The 21,488-nt window shown below is 28.2% G+C and overlaps 1 protein-coding gene across 1 annotated transcript; it reads right to left on the reverse strand.

The window, feature by feature from the left end:
• Positions 1-3,839: 3,839 nt before the first annotated feature.
• LOC129290541 (ER lumen protein-retaining receptor) lies at positions 3,840-9,141 on the reverse strand. Its single transcript, XM_054927333.1, has 6 exons — positions 8,904-9,141; positions 7,382-7,647; positions 7,123-7,238; positions 5,550-5,623; positions 4,451-4,514; positions 3,840-4,096 (listed from the first exon to the last, which is right to left on the reverse strand). Exons 1-6 carry the CDS (start codon positions 8,992-8,994, stop codon positions 4,060-4,062), a joined length of 648 nt encoding a protein of 215 aa, XP_054783308.1. The 5' UTR covers positions 8,995-9,141; the 3' UTR covers positions 3,840-4,059.
• Positions 9,142-21,488: the final 12,347 nt, after the last annotated feature.

Consider the following 21,488-nt stretch of genomic DNA (forward strand, 5'->3'; position numbering starts at 1 on the left):
GTATACATTTTCTTATTTGATTTATTTTCATTTTCAAATTTTTATTTACATTTTTAGTTTGGAATTGTTCACCCTCTCTCTTCTCAAAATTTATCCCCAAGTTTCTCTGGTGAGGTGGAGGGTAAAATCAATTCAATCAGACAAGGTGTGCTAATAATAGCGCCTTCCCAAGGATTGAATTCCTAAGGGTTTGGCATGATATACATCCCTAAGTTTTGATTCTACAGTCTCTCATACAAAGCAAAAAAATAGGCAAAATTGATACCATTAAGCTAATTGTACCAATGTTGCCTCCTTCTTCACTTCGTAAGAGAGGTTGCGGGGTCAAACTCTGAGGGTATGTGTTACGTCAAACCATTGAGAATTCAACTATTGAGAAGGTTTTGGAAAAGTTGTACTGCCAACGTAACGTATTCTATCCTAAGTAAATTGAATTTAAAAGAGTCTTATTTTTTGTTTCACCAAGAAAATTTGGAAGGTAAATTTTGAAAAGAGAGAGAGCAAACAAGAATATAACAAAAAATTAAAAGAATACTAACTAATTATTCAGCTATATCACCCAAAAAACACAAAGTTAACTTTTCTTCGAAATTTTCTTCTCTAAAACAGTGGATAAAATATAGGAAATTCTTAGATATAATGAATTCATAAAGAAAAGTAAATTCTATGAATTATTGACATTAGACATCGGGTACCGACATAACGGACAAAGATGACTGGTTCTTAGCCACCGAACAATACAATCATTGTGAAAAGTATGTTGACAGGGCATTGTTGAACCTCCATGCTTTCATTAAGATCTTCGAGGCAAATGCAGCATTGCATGTCTAAATCTTCTTCAAGCTTAATTCTGTTGAGTGATTCGATGACTTCTTTAGTTGCAGGAGTCATCTTAATTTCTTGCATGTATTCCGATACGATCCTTTCTTCGATCTCCTCAACATCCACACCAATAGGTAATTCAATGATAATACCAATAGCCAAAGGCCGAACCAGGAAACAATGTTCAAAATCGAAGGTAGGATTAGTATTACAGTACAGTCGTAGAGCTCTTTTCATGATGTTGGGTATTAGTTCATCAAGGACTTCGACGGTGAGTAAATCATGAAAGAGAAGATTGTTTCGTAGAAAAGTTGGACCATTTTGAAGAAATTCATAGCATGATATGTAATGAGAAGAAAGTAGTGGAGGAATATGGAACGCATAAGTTATCAATCCTTGAGAACTTCGTCTTTCAAAACGAACATAGAGTTTGACATTGAAATTTATCGTTGAAGTGTGTTGGTGGTGTTGGTTGGGTATGCTATCAAAGATTTCAGGAAAATCATGTTCATTAGAAACACGAAAGCCGCAGGGTAATGTGATAGTTGACATGATTGAGAACTCAGAAAATAATGACTAATGTGAATCGAATATTGTGAAAATATACCAATGGTGCTACACACACACGTACATATATATATTTATAAAGCTCTATATTTAAATCAACTCAAAAGAGTATGAGATCTATCACAAAGACGCAGCATCTTCAAGATAACAGATAGATACAATTGAATTTTAAATTTTTTATTTCTTAAAAATAATTTTTTTTACTAAAAGTAATCTTGTTTGAGATATTGTTAGGTATTAAAAGATTAATATATTAATATGTTAATTTATTAGGAGAGATTAATATTTTAGATTAAGATAAAGATATATAATATAAAAAAATAAAAAAAAGGTCAATGATAAGGATATATATTTGTTTATTTTTAAGAAAAAAACTGATATACATAGTTCTATATGCTTTCAATATTTGCTTCCAATCAAATTAAGGCATGTGAATTTTTATAGTATACTATAATAAACTCTTTTCATAAATATTATTAATATTTTAAAATGTATTTTTTTATTTTATTAGATAAAAGTATATTAAGTATATAATAATAAGTATATAAGTCTTCCCTTGTTTTTATTGCTTTTTTTTTAAATAATGGTTTGAGTATACTTATCATTATATATTTAAAGTGCATGTTTTCAATTAAAGCAAAACATGTGTTATTAACTCTTTTATAGATTAGTTATTTCATAATGAACTCTTGTTATTAATGTTAATTGACATATTAATTAACTCTTGTTATTTAGTATGTAAGGCTAAGTATCCAACTCTTGTTATTAACATTTGCTAATTACTTTCTCCATCCCAAATTGTAAAACAATTTGAAATAAGATTACACATACCAATAGAACACAATAATGATACTTTACCAATTTAATTTTAAAAAAAAACTATAAAATTTTAAAAATACCCTTATATAATTAATTATTACACTACAATATCATTTCAATTCTCTGTCTATTTAAGCAGTAATATTAAAAAAATATCATTAATAAAATCTTAATTTTCTCAAGTTGTCTTCATATATTTAAAGTTTTCCTTTTTTGTTTTGGCCAATATATACTTCAAGTATTTGTCTTTAATTAATTTTTTGATTATTTTATATAATTTTTTGTGTTTTTGTCTATAATTTTTAAATCCTTTATTGTAATTTTTTGATCATCTTTTATAATTTTTTAGATCTTTTCAGTCACTTTCTAACTAATTAATGGTTAAAAATAACTTTTATTTATGATAAGAACCAAATTTCATTTTTTTTCATGTTTATATGATAAATGAATTTAAGGTCTTTGATATTATTAGATTTAATTCCAGAAGATAATTTGTTTATTTATCCAAGAAATTATAATAAAAATTTCTTAAATTTAAATCAAGTTCAAATCTTTAAACTTTTATGGAACTCAAATAATAAATTTGGTTCACATCTAAATCGACACTAATCCAAATATAAAATTAAGAGTTTAACTACTAAAGAATTGGAATGAGTGCCAATTATCAAATATTTTAAAATTATTGACTTTTTTAGAACTCCCTTCGCGGCCCAACCATTTTAACCAGTCCGGATGACAGATCATGGCTTCTTTCGTATATCACCAGAGGAGGGATAAAAAAATTATAAAATTGTAACCACTCTTTTTGTATGTATAATTTGTTTCAAAAAATATCAATATAACTAGAATAAATCCCTTTAAAAAGTCCTCAAAGGCTAACTAAACATTAACATTAGGGCAGTCCGCAAGTTTTGTACAAAACAATTTAAAAATTTCTAAGAAACTCCAAAAAAACGCATGAGATTTAAAATTTATTTTAAAAAAAATTAATCATTTAATCATTATAATTTTAATCAATTGTAATTGAATCCCTAAATTTTGACTCGTTATAACTCAATCCTTAAAATTTTGACTTGGTTGTAAATCAATCCTTAAACTTTTTCTCTTATAATTTAATCCCTAAAATTTCAACCTCTTAAATATTAATCTTTATATTTTAAAAAACAAAATTATAAAAATTAAAAGTATTTAAAATTTATTACTAATATATTAAATTACTAAACCCTTTTAATCTTTATAAATATTATAAATATTAAAATTTTAAAATATTTTAACCTTTATAATTTTATTTATTAAAATATAAGGATCAACATTTAAAAAGTTAAAACTTTAAAAACTAAATTATAAAAAAAAAATTCAAAAACTAATTTACAATTGAGACAGAGATTGAATAATAATGAGCCAAAATTTAGAGACTCAAATACAATTGAGTAAAAACTATAATGACCAAATGATTAATTTTTTCTTTATTTAAAATAAAACTTATATATTTATATAATGTAGTATTTATTTTAAAATAAAATTTTAAAATAGGAGATAAGTAAAAATAATGTCATTAAAAATCTGCGTAATTTATTCTCAGGAAGCAAAAGTCCTAGCTATCTCAAATATATATATATATATATATATACTTTTTAAACAAAAATTAAATTTGGCAGTTTACCATAAAAGGAAAAAACTTGATCCGCTAGGCTCATAATGTTCCTAGTATTTAGTACAGTTCTATAATTGAGGGAACAAAAAATAGAATCTGGAGTTGTCATTCCACCCAACATGTCAGGACACATGAATCCTCTATTCTTTACCAACCATCAACATCACAACCCTTTTCAGCAAAAGAGGAGGAAAATCTTAAGCAGGCAAATGAAGCTTTTGATTATTCTTCCAGCTGCATGGCACAGTTTTCGAATGCTCAAAAATTTGAAGCAACAATTCTTCACAGAACACATAATAATTTTAAGGGATAATATGACTCTTAATTCCTAAACTTTCTCTCAGTTATTAACTTAGTTCTTAAACTTTGATTCATCACAACTCAATCCTTGTAGTTTATTAAGTTGAGAAATAATAGGAATTAAATTATACCATGTCAAAAAATTATAAGGATTGAACTGTTCCAAATCAAGGAACTATAATGGTTGAGTTGTTTTGTTTCAAAGTTCAAGAACTGAATCAATAATTGAGAAAATATTCAGGACTAAAAGTTATATTTTTCCTAATTTTAAAAAGCAGGACAATTTACCTTTGGAAGTAGTAGTAGAAGAAATCAGCATACAGCAATGTCTGAACAATGCCAGAAATCCACGCTGCAATAAAGCATCAAAAAAACTCAGCCAACTATTGAAGAAAATAAGATGATTGGGATTTGGGAAAGAAAAGAACTGAAACAACAACGAGATAATGTGGCAATGATCGTGAAGGAAAAAAATGACAAGATCGCGGACATCACATGTGAAGAAGTAATGTTCAGTCAAGATAAAATACTTTATTTCTCTTTTCGCTCACTAAACATTGAAGAAGTGAATCTGACTAAAAGGAACTTGGAATTTGCCAACTTTTCTTATTGTTTATGCTCAGTTTTAAGTTACAGACAGAACAATGAATTACTTAAAGAAGTTGGTTTGTTTTAGAGGAAGATGGGACTTAGGAGAAGGCACTGAGGAATATAGAAGATAATTACATTTTTCATAGCATTTACTTTCATAGGAGTTTACTATTCCTCTGTTCAACCATCCCTTGATCTTTACCTTGTTCCTCCAACATACAATGCATATAACACTCATAGGTTGGCTGGATGTTGAAGGCCAATAAATCACGAAAAGATCCAATTTTTCTTTCACATCCTAGATATTTATAGCTTTTTTTTAATTCATGGCTTTTATTGAGAAAAATAATAATCAAAACAACCAGAATAAAAATCTCCTGTGATGATATATCTGAGCAGTTATTAGTATCCTGAGCAATCACTTCATCTGAATGCACCACATTCTCAACCAAATCTCATTTCATAAATAACATTAAACCACTTATCTTTGCTCGAGATTTACTTCAAATGGGTTTTGTGCCGTCAATGCAACACACCTTCAGCAAATATTATGACGGTCTTGCACAAAACCAGGCTCGTGTAATAGTTTTTAAAATGACAACGAACACTGAAGTATTGAGCAATGCTACAAATAAATATCCACATTTGACATTTGCATATAGTATAATATTGATAATAAAAATATGACATAAAAGTTGCAGTCTTGCAGATACCAAGCTACAAATTTTAGTTACTAATTCACAACATAGCCTAAAACCAAAGCAATTATGAAACACAGGGAGGAAGAGAATCATACGTATCCAATGGACATAGTGGGGCTCAGTAAAGTAGCGGTAGATCCAATTGACTATGTATAATGCTCTATACGCACTGCATTTAGACAGATAAATTAAGCGAATATTATCAAGCTTTGAACTTCATAAGAATGTTTAGTTGAACAAGAACATACAGAATTAATATAAATTCACTTGCATAACTTGAACAACAATTGTATAAGAAGTAATTAACTGCAGGATGTCATAACAAAGCATTCAATGAAAAGGAATTAAAAAGAAACTAGAGAAATGCCTAAACTAATTTCCGTTGATGTTTTCTCTTTCGCGTAGAGTTCTTAATTTGTTTCAACAATAAAATCCAGCCAAAAGGACACCATAACAAATGACTAAAATGTGTAACCTTAAATGGTAGGTGTCTTGTGCAGCACTTACATGCCCATATCACATGGAAATCTAAAGAGGCAAAAATAAAACATCATTGATAGTTTCTAAATTCCGAAATGCCTAGATCCTGTATAATATTAATGCCGCATTTGTAAACACTGTCCAAGGAAAAATAAGGTTGGGGCTACAGCTGGACTATATCTGGACTCGGTCTAAAAAACAAAAATGTCGGGATTCAGAAAATATCAACAGAGCTTGAAAGACGAAACATCACATTTGAAGTCTGCCATATCCAAACTGGCAGGGAGGTTGGGGTCAGTTTAAGAGGGGAAAAAAGATAATGAACTATTAGTAGACTGTTCAAGTTTTGACACTCAGGGTTTCAAGGTATTGAGCTGAAGAGATAATGACAAAAACTGATAAGGCCCCTCAAAAATATAATTTTTTGTTTGCTTCCCATGGATAAAACCACATATGACTTGAGCAGAGCGAGTGGTGCCAAGATGAGAAACAAAATCAGTCAGAATATTGAACCAAATTTCAGAATAAAAGGCCATATTAGCCAGACAAATCCACAAAAAGGGTCATAAAAAGTTGCATGGAATGACTTCCCTCAGCACTTTACTCCATGACTAAATCAGCAGATTGGCAAGAAACCCCCTGGTAGAGAGAAATTGCAAATTACAGTTCTTATTTTATCACACACACTCATGCATCTGCCCCATTCCTTGTTTATAGTGTATGCAAGTCAAAAGTATTCCTAACATCGGCTACTAACAACTAACTAATCCAGACAAATGAATTCAGAGAAATACGCCCTTACTCTAAAATCCATAAGAATATGGTAGCAGATCCCTCTGACAGGTGGATTAAAAGTTAGAAGTACCATTTTGATAGTAGTATGAGACATCAAATGAAATGCTATATCCTTGGTGAAACAAATTAACTTTTGCATATAGCTTCAGACTTCAATGACAAAAACTGCAACAAAAATCAATATCTGATATTTTATGTACACAAAATCAATTACAAGTACATACTAGGATGGAATTAATCAGTAAAATGGTTGATTTAGCTTAATAAATCATTGATCAGTCACTTCAACATGTTCAGAACATAGAAGCTACCAGTAACAAGGTAAATGCAAAGAGCAAGAAAGCATATACATATCAAACAGTCTTAAAATAGAAAATGGAAATTGAGGCTTACCCAAGAAGAAATACATATTGTCCTGTTAAATTATCAATATTCCTAGTTCTCTGTAACAGTACTAGCTGAGGAAGTATGGCAACAGCTTCTAAATACAAGGAGAATGTCCACATTACCTGGTCAATGTACATGTCAACAGACAGAAAAAGTGGGGGGCTTAATGCACAATTACTTCTCATAAATAGTTTGAAGGAAATGCAAGTAATTTGAAAACTCAGAAAGATTCAATAGAAAACACATAGCAGAGATGAAAGCATACCTCCTTAAATGTGAATTTCTCATTAATAAGTAGGGCTAATAGCAAGCAGGGCAATACAAGGAAAAGATGACGAAAAGTGTCATGGTCTTTGTCATATGACCTACGGACAATCTTGTGGTGCCTTATGTACCATACAATAGAAAATGAGCTTCCCAAGAATATCAACTTCATCAAGGAGTTATATAAAGATATAAAATCAGTAAAGATATCCAAGTAGCGGGTAGCAAAAACAATAGCATAAAGCTCTTGAGTCTTCAAAGAAATACCTGCAGAAGAATAAGATGCATCACAAATCAGAAGCAGAAAGATGCACCCTACATACAAAAAGAAAAAGAAATGCACTCTTAATTTTTAATTTCTGTCCTCTAATTGTGAGTGTATCTTCAACATGTCCCACCCATCTAGAAAAAAAAATGCAATAATAGGGGATAAAGAAACAGTTAATTAGGTAAATCCAATAGGACAGACATTAAAATTCGTTCATAGTCAATAACAAATTCTTACATAGTCATCTGAGTCTGTCTTGTACAAAATTACAATTATGCAACTTTGGACATTGCCAATTCTTACTCAGTAATCAACTTTGAGAGCCGTTTATTGAGTGCATGTATATTTCATATTGCAATGAGTTTAATAATTCAACTGCATCTGTTCAACAGATTCCCTATAGTGTACATCAGACTTCATTGCTCACGAATGGTAGTTTTTCTCATCTACTTATAAAATGCCAGCACTTTTAGGTAAGTATAGCACATCCTTTGTTGAGTTCAAGAGAAGAGGGTCAAGACTCGAGATGATTTATTCCCGAAAAAAAAAAAACAAAACAAAATTGGAGTATTTCACCTTACTGTCCTCAAGGTAGTTTGCATTAACACATAAAATCTAACAGACAACTCTGAAATATGTATTATAATATATCAGTTCTACCGCTTGGTAGATTATAGAACTAGTATCTGACAATACATATTTCAAACTGGTTAGCGTTACAAGTTCAATATAATCATTGAGCCATGAGCTAGTGCTTGAACTGGTTTAACGGTTAGTTAGGTTTTTAATGCCTTTTCTTTGATCAATTTAATTGTCAGACTGGCTTCAAATAACAAATATACCATCACATAGGCTTCACTGATCATCTTGTGTCATCATTCAATTTCCATTATCCAAATTTACGAGTTTCCCACGCATGCCTAACATTAAACTGCGATTGAACTTAGGAATTTGATCCATTTCAATTTTATCTTACAATACCAACTAAATCAAATTCCAGTACTTTTTACCCCAATCTCACATTTCCATAAATTCCAGACACTAGATGTATAGTTCTACACTTATCTATCACAATTCCACAATTGCACAGCGACGTTGCTCCAAATCTACTGTTCTTCAATCCAATCTACCATGCAATCCATGGATTCTATCCATGAATTCACAATAATCCAAAACCCAGAAGCAGATAATCGACCAAATATTGAACATTAGCGCACCCGCAAGTTTCGAACAGAAATGTGCAGAGAGATCGTACCAGCACAAGATTTGATGGTGTGGATCTTGAGGAGCAGGACGAGGACGCTGGCCAAATGGGTCATGTCCCCAGCTAACCTGAATATATTCATTTTGGATCAGATCTGGGAAGAGACACTCTTGTGGGTTCCAACGAGACGAAGTAGCTTCTGCAAGTTTCGTTTTTTCAAGCAGGGTTCTGTTCCGCTTCCGCACTCCTTCCTATTCGTGTCGCATCGGAGCAGAAAAGAGTTCGAATTGGAACATTGTCCGATTTGATTTGTGTTATTCGGTAGTTTCATTTTCTTATTTTGTTTTGCTTTTTGGTGATTTATCTTGATTTTTTGTCCACATCTTGTCCTCTCCAGCGTTCCACGTCCAATCAAATCAAATAGAGAAAATAAAGCAAAAAATTTAAAAAATAAATATATCAATTTGTAATCAAACTAAATTTATTACAAATAATTACGGTTATGTCTTAAAAAATAAATTAGTGATATTCAGATGTCGGACATATTACTTTTAACAAATAAGTTTTTTTTTCCAACAATTTTTAACTAATAAGTTATAAATATTAATTTAAATAATTATAAATTTAAAAATTTAATTGTAAAAAAATATTTTTATAAAGATAATATTTAAATTCTAAACGTGACTTTTATTTTCTAATTAAAAGTTTCGTTTGTATTTCTTTAAATAATTATTCAAAAATATTTTTAAAAAAATTTTATCAAATATCTTCTTATTATTAATACGATTCTTTGAAACTTTATTATCATTATCTTAATTTATTAATATAATTCATTGTCTCCTAGAATGATTTATATATCAAGCTCAAAATATATAATTTTAAAAAAATGATATGAATTATAGTATTAAACTCTACCTACCAATGAGCGCTTGGCCACAGTGGTTGGGACTTGGTCAGCATTTCTTGAAATCGTGTGTTCGATTCTTGGAGAGCGTAATAGTGATTAAAAAAAAAGCCTCTAAGGAGATTTGTATCGTCGTAAGCTTTCTCTAAAGTGACATGATTTATATAAATATATTAATTAATAATCAATATTTAACATGACATCTATAATTTATAATAAATTATATTATTTATAATCTAAAAATAGTATGGCTTACTCAAACCTTGTTTGGTTATATTTTATATTTTTACTTTATCAAAAAAAATTATCTTTATATTTCTACTTAATTTTATCTTGTTATGACAATTTATAAGAAAAATATTTTTTTTATTTTGTCCATTGATGAGACGAAAGAGAAAGGGAGAGTGACAATAAAACTCTTCTAAAATGTATAAATAATAAGTTAGTCTCTCAAAATATCATAATTTTTTTAAAGTCTTTAAGGACTTTTCTGTTATTAATGAATTTTTATAAATTATTAAATTGTTCTTGTTAAAGATAAATGATTTATAAGTTTTGTCTAAATATTCATAACTTTTCTTTTTTTATTCTCATGATGCAACAACAAATAAAGAATTAGCATGCAAAATTGTGATTTGTTATTGTATTATTGTAAGTACAAGAAAAAAAGTTGTAAATATTTAAACAAAACTTGTGAATCATTTATTTTTAACAAAGATAATTTAATAATTTATATAGATTCATTAATGATAGAAAAGCCTCTAAAGACTTCAATGAAATTGTGACATTTTAAGGAATTAACTTGTCATTTGCACATTCCAGAACGATTTTATTGTCATTGTCCTAAAGAAAAATTAGAACTTCAATCTTAAAATAAAAAATTAAACAAAAAAACTGACTCTAAATTGAAAATTATACAATTATCCATTTCTTTCATTTTGTTTTTTTTCCCTACAAATCTAGCTCTAAATCATGATGTTAGAATTTGGCTGAAGACAAAACTAAGTTCAGTAGTGATAGGTTTATTTTAGATAAAGAAAAAAAAATTATATAGAAAACACAATCTCACACAACAAAGCAAATAAAAATACGTCAATTCCAAAATTAAGAACATGCTACAAACACATTTCATGAAATCAGTTGTTTTTTTCCCCTTACCCACCAAACTTGTTTTAAAATTAAGCTTTGTTCAACTCACTGTAGGTTCAAACAAAACAAAACATCTTGTTAAGATTGGCAATGTCTTCACTTATTATCAATCCTACAAAGACATCTCATCTTAAAATAAATCCAAAAAATCTTGCATTTTTAATCAAATTTGGAATTTATAAAACTTATGAACTAACTTAGATTCTATATATGGATTCTAATTTTCAAAAAATTTCATGAAATGCACAAATAATATAATGTCCCATGAACTTTAATTATAATTAATATTTATTGTATATTGACCAAAACAAACACCCTACTTGAAAAATATTAAAAATTATCTCCTCATGATTGCCACCCATTAGAGATTAGAGCTCTATTATTGGTCCCTGGAACTCTTTATTTCATATTACCAAATCTTTTGGTCATTATTTATAATTTTATATTTTATTTGCATGTACTTTTTTACCCCATTTAACTTATTTTAAATTTTAATTCTCCATTATTTTAGTTCAATATGTCTTTTTATTGCAAAAATACAGCACCTATCATATTATCTCTGTTAAAGCCAAAGTAGTGTTTTCTTCAAGTAGCTGCTTTTCACTTCTCAGTTTGCACATTTAGTTAGATTTTTTTTTTAATATTGCTATCTAATGATGTTAAATTTAAATATTTTTGAACTCAATTGAGAACATCTCTCTCACAATTTCTTTTTTATATTTACACTAGCAAACTCAAGATCTCATATTTAAACAGTTATAATCTATTTCAGTAGAACCAATGTTTGTTGGTAGACATTTTTTTCCTTGGTTGTGTTATACATTAAGCAACCAATTGAAATAAACTAACTAGAGGAGAAACCAAAATGAAACCCAAACAATTGAATGAGAATGGCTAAACAAAAGTTGTTGAAGAAGTATAATAGGACTTTTGCATATTGGTCCAAATAAAAAGTTTTGAATGAAGATAGCTAATGGAATATGAAATAATGGATAGTTAGAGTAATTAGGGTTAATTTAATGTATTAGTATTATTCATTAGGAATATTTGAATAATGATATTTATCCATTAGTATCAAAATTTATTACTTATTTTATCATTGTCTATGATTTATTTATTATTCATTATTTCTAATAACATAAGATATCTAGACTAACTAGATACCTTATCATTATTTTTTAATTTTAGATAAATTACAACTTGGGTTTGAATTAATTTAGATTTATTATTTTATTTTTCCCACTCCTTCTTCCTACACTTGTAATACCTATAATACTTAAACATATAATTAACACACACTTAACCCTAAGGAAGAACTACCATAGTAATTCCAACTAATTTAATCAATAACAAAAGATATCATGGCATGAAAAGGATCAACTTTGATTATGTGAAAACTCAAAAAGTTAAGTAAAAAAATTATGTAGGGATAGGATCCCATGAATCATTTAATCTTAAAATTGAGTTTAGAAGGTTATTTAACTATTATAAATCAAAGTAAAAGTATTTTGGAAGCATGGAAAGTAATTTGAGTTGAAAACAAGTTAAAACAAGGTAAAAATGGTCATTTTTGCTTAACAGGAGTACTTAGCCATGACCAACACTTTCAAAAAAGATTTGGTTGTGGCTAACACCCTTTAGGATGTGGTTAAAGCATTCCTAAGCCCATTTGGCTGTGGCTAAAAATCTATAAGCCGTGGCCAAAGCCATCATGATAGCTTATAGCTATAAAATTTTGACAAGCATAACTTTTGAATCAAACCTTTGATTGAGATAATTCAAGTGTCAACATGTCAACAATTTGATAATCTAACTAATGATTTTAGTTTCATGTCAATCCGATCTCAGATGAAGAGTTTGAACACTCGAGACTATAATTTCATATTTTCACCTTTAAAACTATCAACCAAATATCCAAATCTCACACCATAAGCTATTAGCCCTCATAAGGGCTTGAATCACACTCAATAAGTCTCAATACACTTGTTTAAACAATCACAAGCATTAAACAACTTATAGTACAAGAATTGACCATCCAATCACATAAAACTCATTTAAAGAGGGGGTGAAAATGTAACTCTTTGTATTCAAACAAAATAATCACCTAAATCATGTAAAACTCATTTAACTTGTCAAGATATACTTGTGCAAACCATCTTAGCACATTACCATAGTTAGATTAGGGGTTCGGACCTTATTATAGCTAAGACAATCCAAAAATACCTAAATTTAATGTTTAAGGCTATGATTGCAAGTAGGCTTCAAATAAACACAAGTCAATATAAAAGACCCCCTAGTATTGGCATAATAATGTCAATTAAGCATAAGTCAATTAGAGATTTTATAAGATAAGCTCTAGTTCTTTGAACTCCATGCCTCCCCCTTTAGCCCAACCTTATTGTCTCCTAGAATGATATTAAAAAATAAAAGTGAGATTAAACAATCCCAATAACTAAGAAATTTAATTACAGCATATTAAGGTATGGCCCATACAAATGAATAGGCAATTTATATCACATAGGTCAACCACATATTAATTATATTATAACACAAGATAATATGCTGTATGATCAATGCAACTATTTTATATTCCTCTTTATATCTTCTAACTAAACCCATGGATTAACAACTCGTATAGGTCTAGTTTTTGTCACTGGATTAGCCTTGCTCTCTAATTATGATGGGTTACCAAATCAAAGGCTCATGTACTCACTCTTGAACCATAAATTCCTCTTACTTAAATTTTAAAGTGTCATAAGTGCTCGACCCATACTATCTAGTCTAGGATTTGTGATAATACGCATTGTGACCGACATATGCCACATCCGTAAGTTGTTGGAAATTCTAAACACATATAGTAATAAAATATGCCAACCATTATGCGCAAACTCAATAGAGGTCGTATCACGTGGATTTACCATTTTAGTCTTCTATTATTTTAAGTTGAACTCACACCCATCATGATCATGTAAGGTCATTCAACATATGCAAATATATGCTCATGCATATTTCAATAACACAACATATTCATAAACAACAAAACTTATATGTTATCACATAGCCATAAAGCATTTTATCACTATTAGGCATGTTTACCATATAACATTAACTCAAAATCAACATATCAATCAACATGTCCACCCACCTTAAGCCAATGATAACTTAGTATAACTTATGGTTGCAAACACTATGATATACAATAATTAAAATTTCTAGTTACTTCAACTCTCGATCTACCTATCAAAAGTATTTGTAAATATTAAATGGAGCCTCTAATAAGCCTAATAGCACCAACAATGATCAATTTACAATAAAACACATTAATAGCATTAATGACTAATTATCCTTAGTTAACTCTAACCAAAACCTAAACCTAAAAATTTTATTATGGTCATCTACCCACAACTAAATCCATTTTTAGGTTTTGTTAGTTCACTTAAACTCTTGTTTATCTAATCAACACTACTAATAACTTATAACCTCATTAGCTCCACTAATTAGCTCTACAATTTATTCCAAACCTCACTTTGAAATTATAAAACATCAATAGCATCATAACCCAAAGGTTATATATTTAAATAAACACCATTTAATTCCTTGAAGTTAGAATTTTAGACAAAGTCATAACTCATTTTTGAATTCCTAAAGAACTACCCAAAAATAGTGATAAAAATGCACAAAAGAGGAAGATAAGAGGTTGTTAGTATTTATCTAAGTAATTAGAAGTTCTAAATATACTTAATTGGACGCCTATAACAAACCCTAATAGATTTCTCCTCATTTACCTTTAGACTTCCACTCAACTCTCCAATTCTTTGATTTAAAATGCAAATCTGAAGGCTTGAAAATTGATTGTTAACTGTAGTTAAGGAACCTATAACTACGGCCAAAAACCAAAAATGAAGGTTCCAAACATGATCCATCTAATTAAGCCCAAATATGGCCCAATACCACCTAAAGTCTAATTTTAAACCCTAATTAGGTTTGATAGACTCATTAGCCATTTGTACATTATTTTTTAATCTAAGTTAACTCTCACTTATCTAACTTGTCATTAACTACCCAATTAACCTTAAATTAATTTTTTTAGGATATTACAACACTCGAATTCATCCATCATTTTTTATATTGAACTCTAATCCATGCCTTTTTTCCCATCATTACCCTCACTAACATTTGACTTGTTCGAAGCCATTTATCCAACAAAACTCAAACAATAGAAAAACAAACTTACAAGGGCTACAATACAAATTCATCATAAACCTTCAAAAGTAGTTAAAAAAATCCATGTCTAAGATTCCATTACTCACCTGGTAACCTTCACATGGATGTGTGGTCAGTTTAGTCAACCTAGATCTTAGAAGATTTTTCACTCACTATCGCGTACCTTTATCTAGTCCCAACCTACCATACATAGAGCCTCACCATCACAAGTACTAGCACACCTTTGTTTAGACCAAACCTCCCCCACATAGAGCCTCTCCCTTACGAATTCTAGATAGTTTGCACGGACAAGATTATTCTACCTATTATTCATTGTGATGGAGTTATAGGATCATGTGATCAGACCTTATGCATTAACAATTAATAGGGTGCTAACCTAACGGCAGTAACATTGTTCAATTTTTAAAAACATTAAGGTGACATTACGTCTTTTAAAAATGTTAGCATACTAATTGCCTCTTTTTGAAAATGTCTGAAGCATATTTGTACTTTAGCTCTCTAAAATAAAATAGGCCAACATTTAATAACTTTCCTCTCATTTACTAGGGGCAAAAGGGTAACATTAAGCATAAAAAATCTTATAGGTGCCCTATAAATAGGACTAAAATAAATATTTTTGCTATGTTATAAATAAAACTAAAGGAATATAATATCAATGATAGATGTTATTGGAAACATTTAGGGTATGTTTGATAATATATGATAGAACTAAAAGGAATGTTCATTAATGGAATAAAATGGAGTGGAGTGGGACGGAATAGAACATTTCATTGTTTGGGAGTTTTATTAGAAGATTAAATGATTTTATTTAATTATTATTTAAGAATAATTATAAAAGTAATATATTTGAATTAGAAATGATTAGTTTTTTAGTTTTAGGGTATGTTTGGTTGGAGGGGAGGGGAGGAGAAATTTTTACCCCTTCCCCTCCCCTCTCCCCCTCCCTCCCCTTCCCTCTTCTCCCTTCACCTCCCCTTCCCTCCCCTCCCCTTCCCTTCCCTTGAACCAAACATACCCTTAGAGTGAGAGGGGATAAGAAAAATAGTAGTAATTTTGCAATAATGTTATCTATATTAGGTCACTTCAAAAAAATGAGTTTATGATGGCTTGGAAGGCTATCCCAAGCCATTCCACTCCCTTTAAAAAAAATCTCCCAAATAATGGTATTAAACTATAAGCCATCCCACTCCATTCTATTTCATCTTAAAAAAAAACAGAAAAAACTCAAAAACACTACCTAAATGCTTATTTGGTTTTTGTTTTCAAAGATTCTTTTCTATTTTTAAAAATTTTAAAAATTAAAGAACTTGTTTGGAAAAGTATTTTTGACTTACTTATTTTTAAAACTGTTTTTCATTTTTTGTTTTTTAAAAACAAAAAATGAGAAACATCTTGAAGTTATTTTTATTTTATTTTTCTTATTTTCAAAAAATAATACATTTGATTATTAAAAAATATAGTCAGCATGACCAATTTCTATTATAAACTACCACTATTAATTGTCTGCAATAATCACTGTTAGCTTTTTTTAATTCTAGAATTATTTTTAAATTAACATAACTAAATAACTTTTCATTTTATTTTGTTTTGAAGAACAATTTTGAAAATTGTATTATAAAATAGTTTCTTAAGAAACAAAAAAAATGAGAACATAACTAAATAGACCTTATTTATCCACTGCATATAAAGAAACCGCTAGGATATTTATTAATTATTGGAAAAATTTCCATAAATAGACCCTTATTTATGGAACTTGCACTTTCATGGTATGTAAGTTCATAAGATTGGTGTAGAAGGTGCAAGGTGATAAGTTTGGTGTGTAAGGTTATAAATTTGGGGTGTAAAGTTATAGACTTAGGGTGTGAGGTGATTAGACTTGATATGCAAAGTGATATGCATGGTGTGCATTTGGTTCTTGAATTAGTCTTAGTCCCTCAAAACAATTTTCCTCCCAAAGGGAAATTTTATGGCAATTTTCCCTTAATTATTTTAAGCATGAGCAAGCTTTTTCTTTCTTGAAAAATCTTACATCAAATAGAAGTAGAATATGAAAGATACACCCTTTAATCCTATTTATAAGACAAAGAGAGAAATTTGTTTTATCCTAATTATAAGTCACTTCATTAAAATTTCAACACAAATTTTGCCTTTTACCCTTTATTGAATGTTGAAGAAAGAAAATGTGTTATTAAGGTATATATATTTAATAAGGATAAAGTTAAAATTTTATTAAAGTTGAGAATTTATTAAATTTTAAGAAAGGGTTAATGAATTTTAAAATTTTTTTTTATTTTGATGAAATATGTTAGAAGTGACTTATAAATAGGATTAGAAGAATATACACAAGGTTTTTTTTTAAAAAGGAATAGGCTTTTAACTATTCTCACAAGATCATTCGATATCCTGAATTACCAAGTAATGTGATGTCTTAACCTTGAAAAATGGTGTAATGTACCCTACCGTTAAATGACATATCCTCAAAACGCTTTTTCGTTGAACTTGAACGGTTAAAATCTATCAATATTTCAAACCACACCTTCAATAGGGAGTCCGAGATTGACAATGATGGAAGAGGAATGGCGAGAAATGAAAGATGATCAATGATAAGGCGAGACTCAAGAGGAAGAGTGACAGAGGTGATTGATGGCAAAGACCGAAGATGATGAGAGATAAAGCATGGCTTTAAAGAGAGAGAGAGAGATATACAAGCTGAAAGTGAATCGAGAAAGAGTCAAAAGTGTTAAAACAGTAAAAGTATTTTGAGAATTTCAATATTATGGACCCCAATTCTCTTCTAGAAGGCAACGAATAATGCAGACCGAAGGGTGCATATAACACCTATTAGTTAGTGCTGTGAAGCACAAAAAAGTGATAGTTGTCATATATTGTGGAGCTAGCATGTGTTTCATTTAAGGCACTAAAAACTAGATCAGCCATTAAATAAATTGTTCAAGGGTCTATGTTCCAACTATGGTTGAATGGAGGTTAAGCTAATTAAAGCCAATAATTTAAGTTAAACCGACAGGCGAACCTAAATAAACCTGAAAAAATTTAGGGCTAGAATTAACGAAATAATGATTTTTTAATGTTTGGCCTAGAAAAATTTGGGCCAAATCCAATTGAGTTTAGGCTTGGCCCAAATACCTAAATAAAAAATTATACTTGTAAAAAATATATTCCCTCTATTAAAAAATGTAATGTAATTTTTGAAAAGTTTGATATTCAAAAATATAAGGTATTTATAGTCTTTCAAGATGTAATTATTGCCTTTTTTCAAAAAGGCCCCTATTGATAATGAATTTATATTTATTGTTGGGTGTTTAATAGAGATAAATATGAAAAGATAGGGTTAGTTTGAAAGTAAATAACAAATTTATTGGGAGATGAGATTCGAACAAAAATGCCTTACATTTTTGAATGGAAGGAGTATAAAATAAATAAATATTAAGTAGTTCTTTAAGTTTTAGGTCATTTTATACTAAAATATCATATATTTAGGTGCATTACTGTATATTTTTTAAAAAATTTAAAATATTTATATTGTCATATTTTTTTTAATTTATAAAATATCTTGAAATAATATTTAAAATAAATTTTAATATTGATTTTTAGATTTTAAGACCTGTGTATTTTAAAAAAAAAATTGAATTCTATACATTGTTTAAGTGTCCAAAAATATATTTTATATTTTTATAAAATAAAAATAATTAATTTTAAAGTAAAAAATTAAATTTAATTTAATTTTAAAAATAAAAATGCTAGTATTTAGGTTGCTTGAAGCCTGAACAAATTTGGATCAGGTTTAGCTATTCAAACTTTTTAGAAAGTTCAAACCTATTTGGATTGAGCTCATTTGGTCTGAGCTTGAAGAAGCTTGGCTAGCTCAAATTACTAGTTGTAAAATGAATTATGATTAAAACAATATAATTTAATTAAAATATAGAAAAATATTTATATAGTATCTTGAAAAGAGTAATATTCAAATAAAAAGGTATTACCGCAAGTAAATGAGAGATTCATGTATAAATCACATATAATCCAATAAGACATGATTATTAAGGCATAGTTTGTTGAACTATTATTATTTTTTATTTTTTAATTCAAAATGATGTCATTTCAAACTTAGTAAGGAAATAGAAAAAAATAAAATTCAATTCAATCAAATAATTCAAAACTCTTGATCAGACCAGGCAAGGGATTGGTTCGTTGTTCTAATTGGCCAACTAAGTTGAATTTCAATACTACAGTTTCATTAATAAATGTATCTATATACTTATAGTATGAAAAGATCAAATTGTCCTTGAAGGAAAAAAATCATTGGAGAATGACATATAGGTTCCGGGTAATGAAACTAATTACTTACAAATCTCATCTACCTGATATAGAAATTTGACTTATAAATGAACTAAAGAAATAACTAATTTCTCCATTCAAGTACTTATTTTAATTCTTTCAAAAATCATCTTGCCTACCCAAATTTCAAGACTTTCAAACGAATGAAATGATGAAAGAGGAAGAGAAGGGGGATGACATTGCTTTTTTTTTTTTTTTTGAGATTGCACGTGATATGTTATATGTCAATAAAGCTCAATAATGATACTTTATAAATTTATTTTTTTAAAATAAACTATAAATTTTTAAAAATTAACTCTATATACTTAATCATTACAAAATCATTTTAATTTCCCCTCTATCTAAAGGATAATATTGAAAAATATGATTAATAAAATTTTATTTTTATCAAATTATTTTACATTTTTGAACAAAAAAACCAAGGTTATATTATAATTTGGGATAGAGATACTATAATTCATTGTTTTACCAAAAAATAGTATAACTAATTGTTTTTAGGACCAGATAGTTAGTCATATCATTGACTGGAGTTGTTAAAAGCTTGCTTAGATCAAAAAACTATTTTCATGATAGACTGCCTGTTTGAATAGGAAAATTAATTGATTTTGGAGGTAAATTCATTGTTGAAGTGAAAATTACAATCAATTATTCAAATAAGTTGTGGGTGGCATCTTAAGAATTCAATTATACCATTAAAATACTAATTATTTATAAGAGTCTTTCACTTGCCTGATTCTAATTTTATGTATCATAAAAGAGAAGATTAAATAGAGCATGAGGAAGATCATCATATTGATGAATATTCATCCTTATCATCATTCATAACATTTTCATTAGATATAGTTCATATTCGTAATGTCATTAGAAATCAATTTGTATATTATCATTTTTATTAGTTATTGTAAAATTGATGTTTGATATTTAAGAATTAAATTTTTCTCTTTTATTAAATTTATTTGAACTAAGATATATTGAGTTATTTATTTACATAAATTAAAATATTAATATTAATATAATTTAAATTTTTATAATTAATCAGATATATAATTTAAATTGTATTTTACTTTTTAAATAAAATTTAACAAATTTAATAATATTAGATACAGATTTATCAATCATTTAATTTTGAAAAGCAATATTTTTTATGGTAATTTGTACAACTAAAATTAATTCTGACTAAATTATCCAAACATCTTCAATTCTGTTAAAATTAATTTTTAAAAAATAGTATCAAAACAATTACATTTTAATATAATCAATTATAATTAAAATCAATTATATTAATTAATTATTTTTATAATCAACTATATCCAACTAAAATCTAAACGGGTTCAGAGTTGAGTTGGATCAGAGTTGAATAGCCATTGAACTAGAAATCAAAGTTTAACTAGAAACCCAAACAATTTTAGAAAACCGAATGAATCTAAAGTCTAAACATAAAATAAAAAAGGTAAAATTTTTGAAAAAAATCAAAAAAAATTCAAAAATTAGACCTTATTAAAAGTCTACTTCATTTTTGGACCTTCACATATTATATACATATATAATATGATTTGAGCATACATATATATAATTTAGCCAAGATCTACATATATTTAATAAGTTATAAAACTATAATTTATAAATATAATATTATTGATTTATGATCATGCTATATTGGTATTTTATTAACAACTAGGTATAGTGAATTTATTTCTTATATATATATATAATACATTTAATTTTTTAATTTTAATTTAATTACTACACTACTGATGTGAGAATTGGTTAGATTATAAAAAATGAGTTCTGCTAAATTTTTTGGTTTAAAATTCGTTCTGATTTTTAAAACTTTCACACTATGACTTTGACATTGAATATTTATACTATTTTACATTTAGATTTCTACCAAGCAAAAAAAAATGTTTCTAATTAAATTAGTAAATTTTGCAATTCCAAATTTCACAAAAAACCACCGTTTCAAATTAACATGCTATTGATAAAGGATAATTTAATTGATAAGGAAT

The sequence above is a fragment of the Prosopis cineraria genome, unplaced genomic scaffold, assembly GCF_029017545.1.
Source record: "Prosopis cineraria cultivar Desert tree isolate PC_DT_omini unplaced genomic scaffold, ASM2901754v1 PC13, whole genome shotgun sequence".
NCBI classification, from domain to species: domain Eukaryota; kingdom Viridiplantae; phylum Streptophyta; class Magnoliopsida; order Fabales; family Fabaceae; genus Prosopis; species Prosopis cineraria.

Excerpts from the sequence above, each read along its gene's own strand:
- LOC129290541 (XM_054927333.1), bottom strand. The coding sequence starts at position 8,994 with ATGAATATATTCAGGTTAGCTGGGGACATGACCCATTTGGCCAGCGTC. Across the intron at positions 7,648-8,903 it reads CACCATCAAATCTTGTGCTG|GTATTTCTTTGAAGACTCAA; the intron begins GTACGATCTCTC and ends ATTCTTCTGCAG. Across the intron at positions 5,624-7,122 it reads CAATATGTATTTCTTCTTGG|TGCGTATAGAGCATTATACA; the intron begins GTAAGCCTCAAT and ends GTCTAAATGCAG.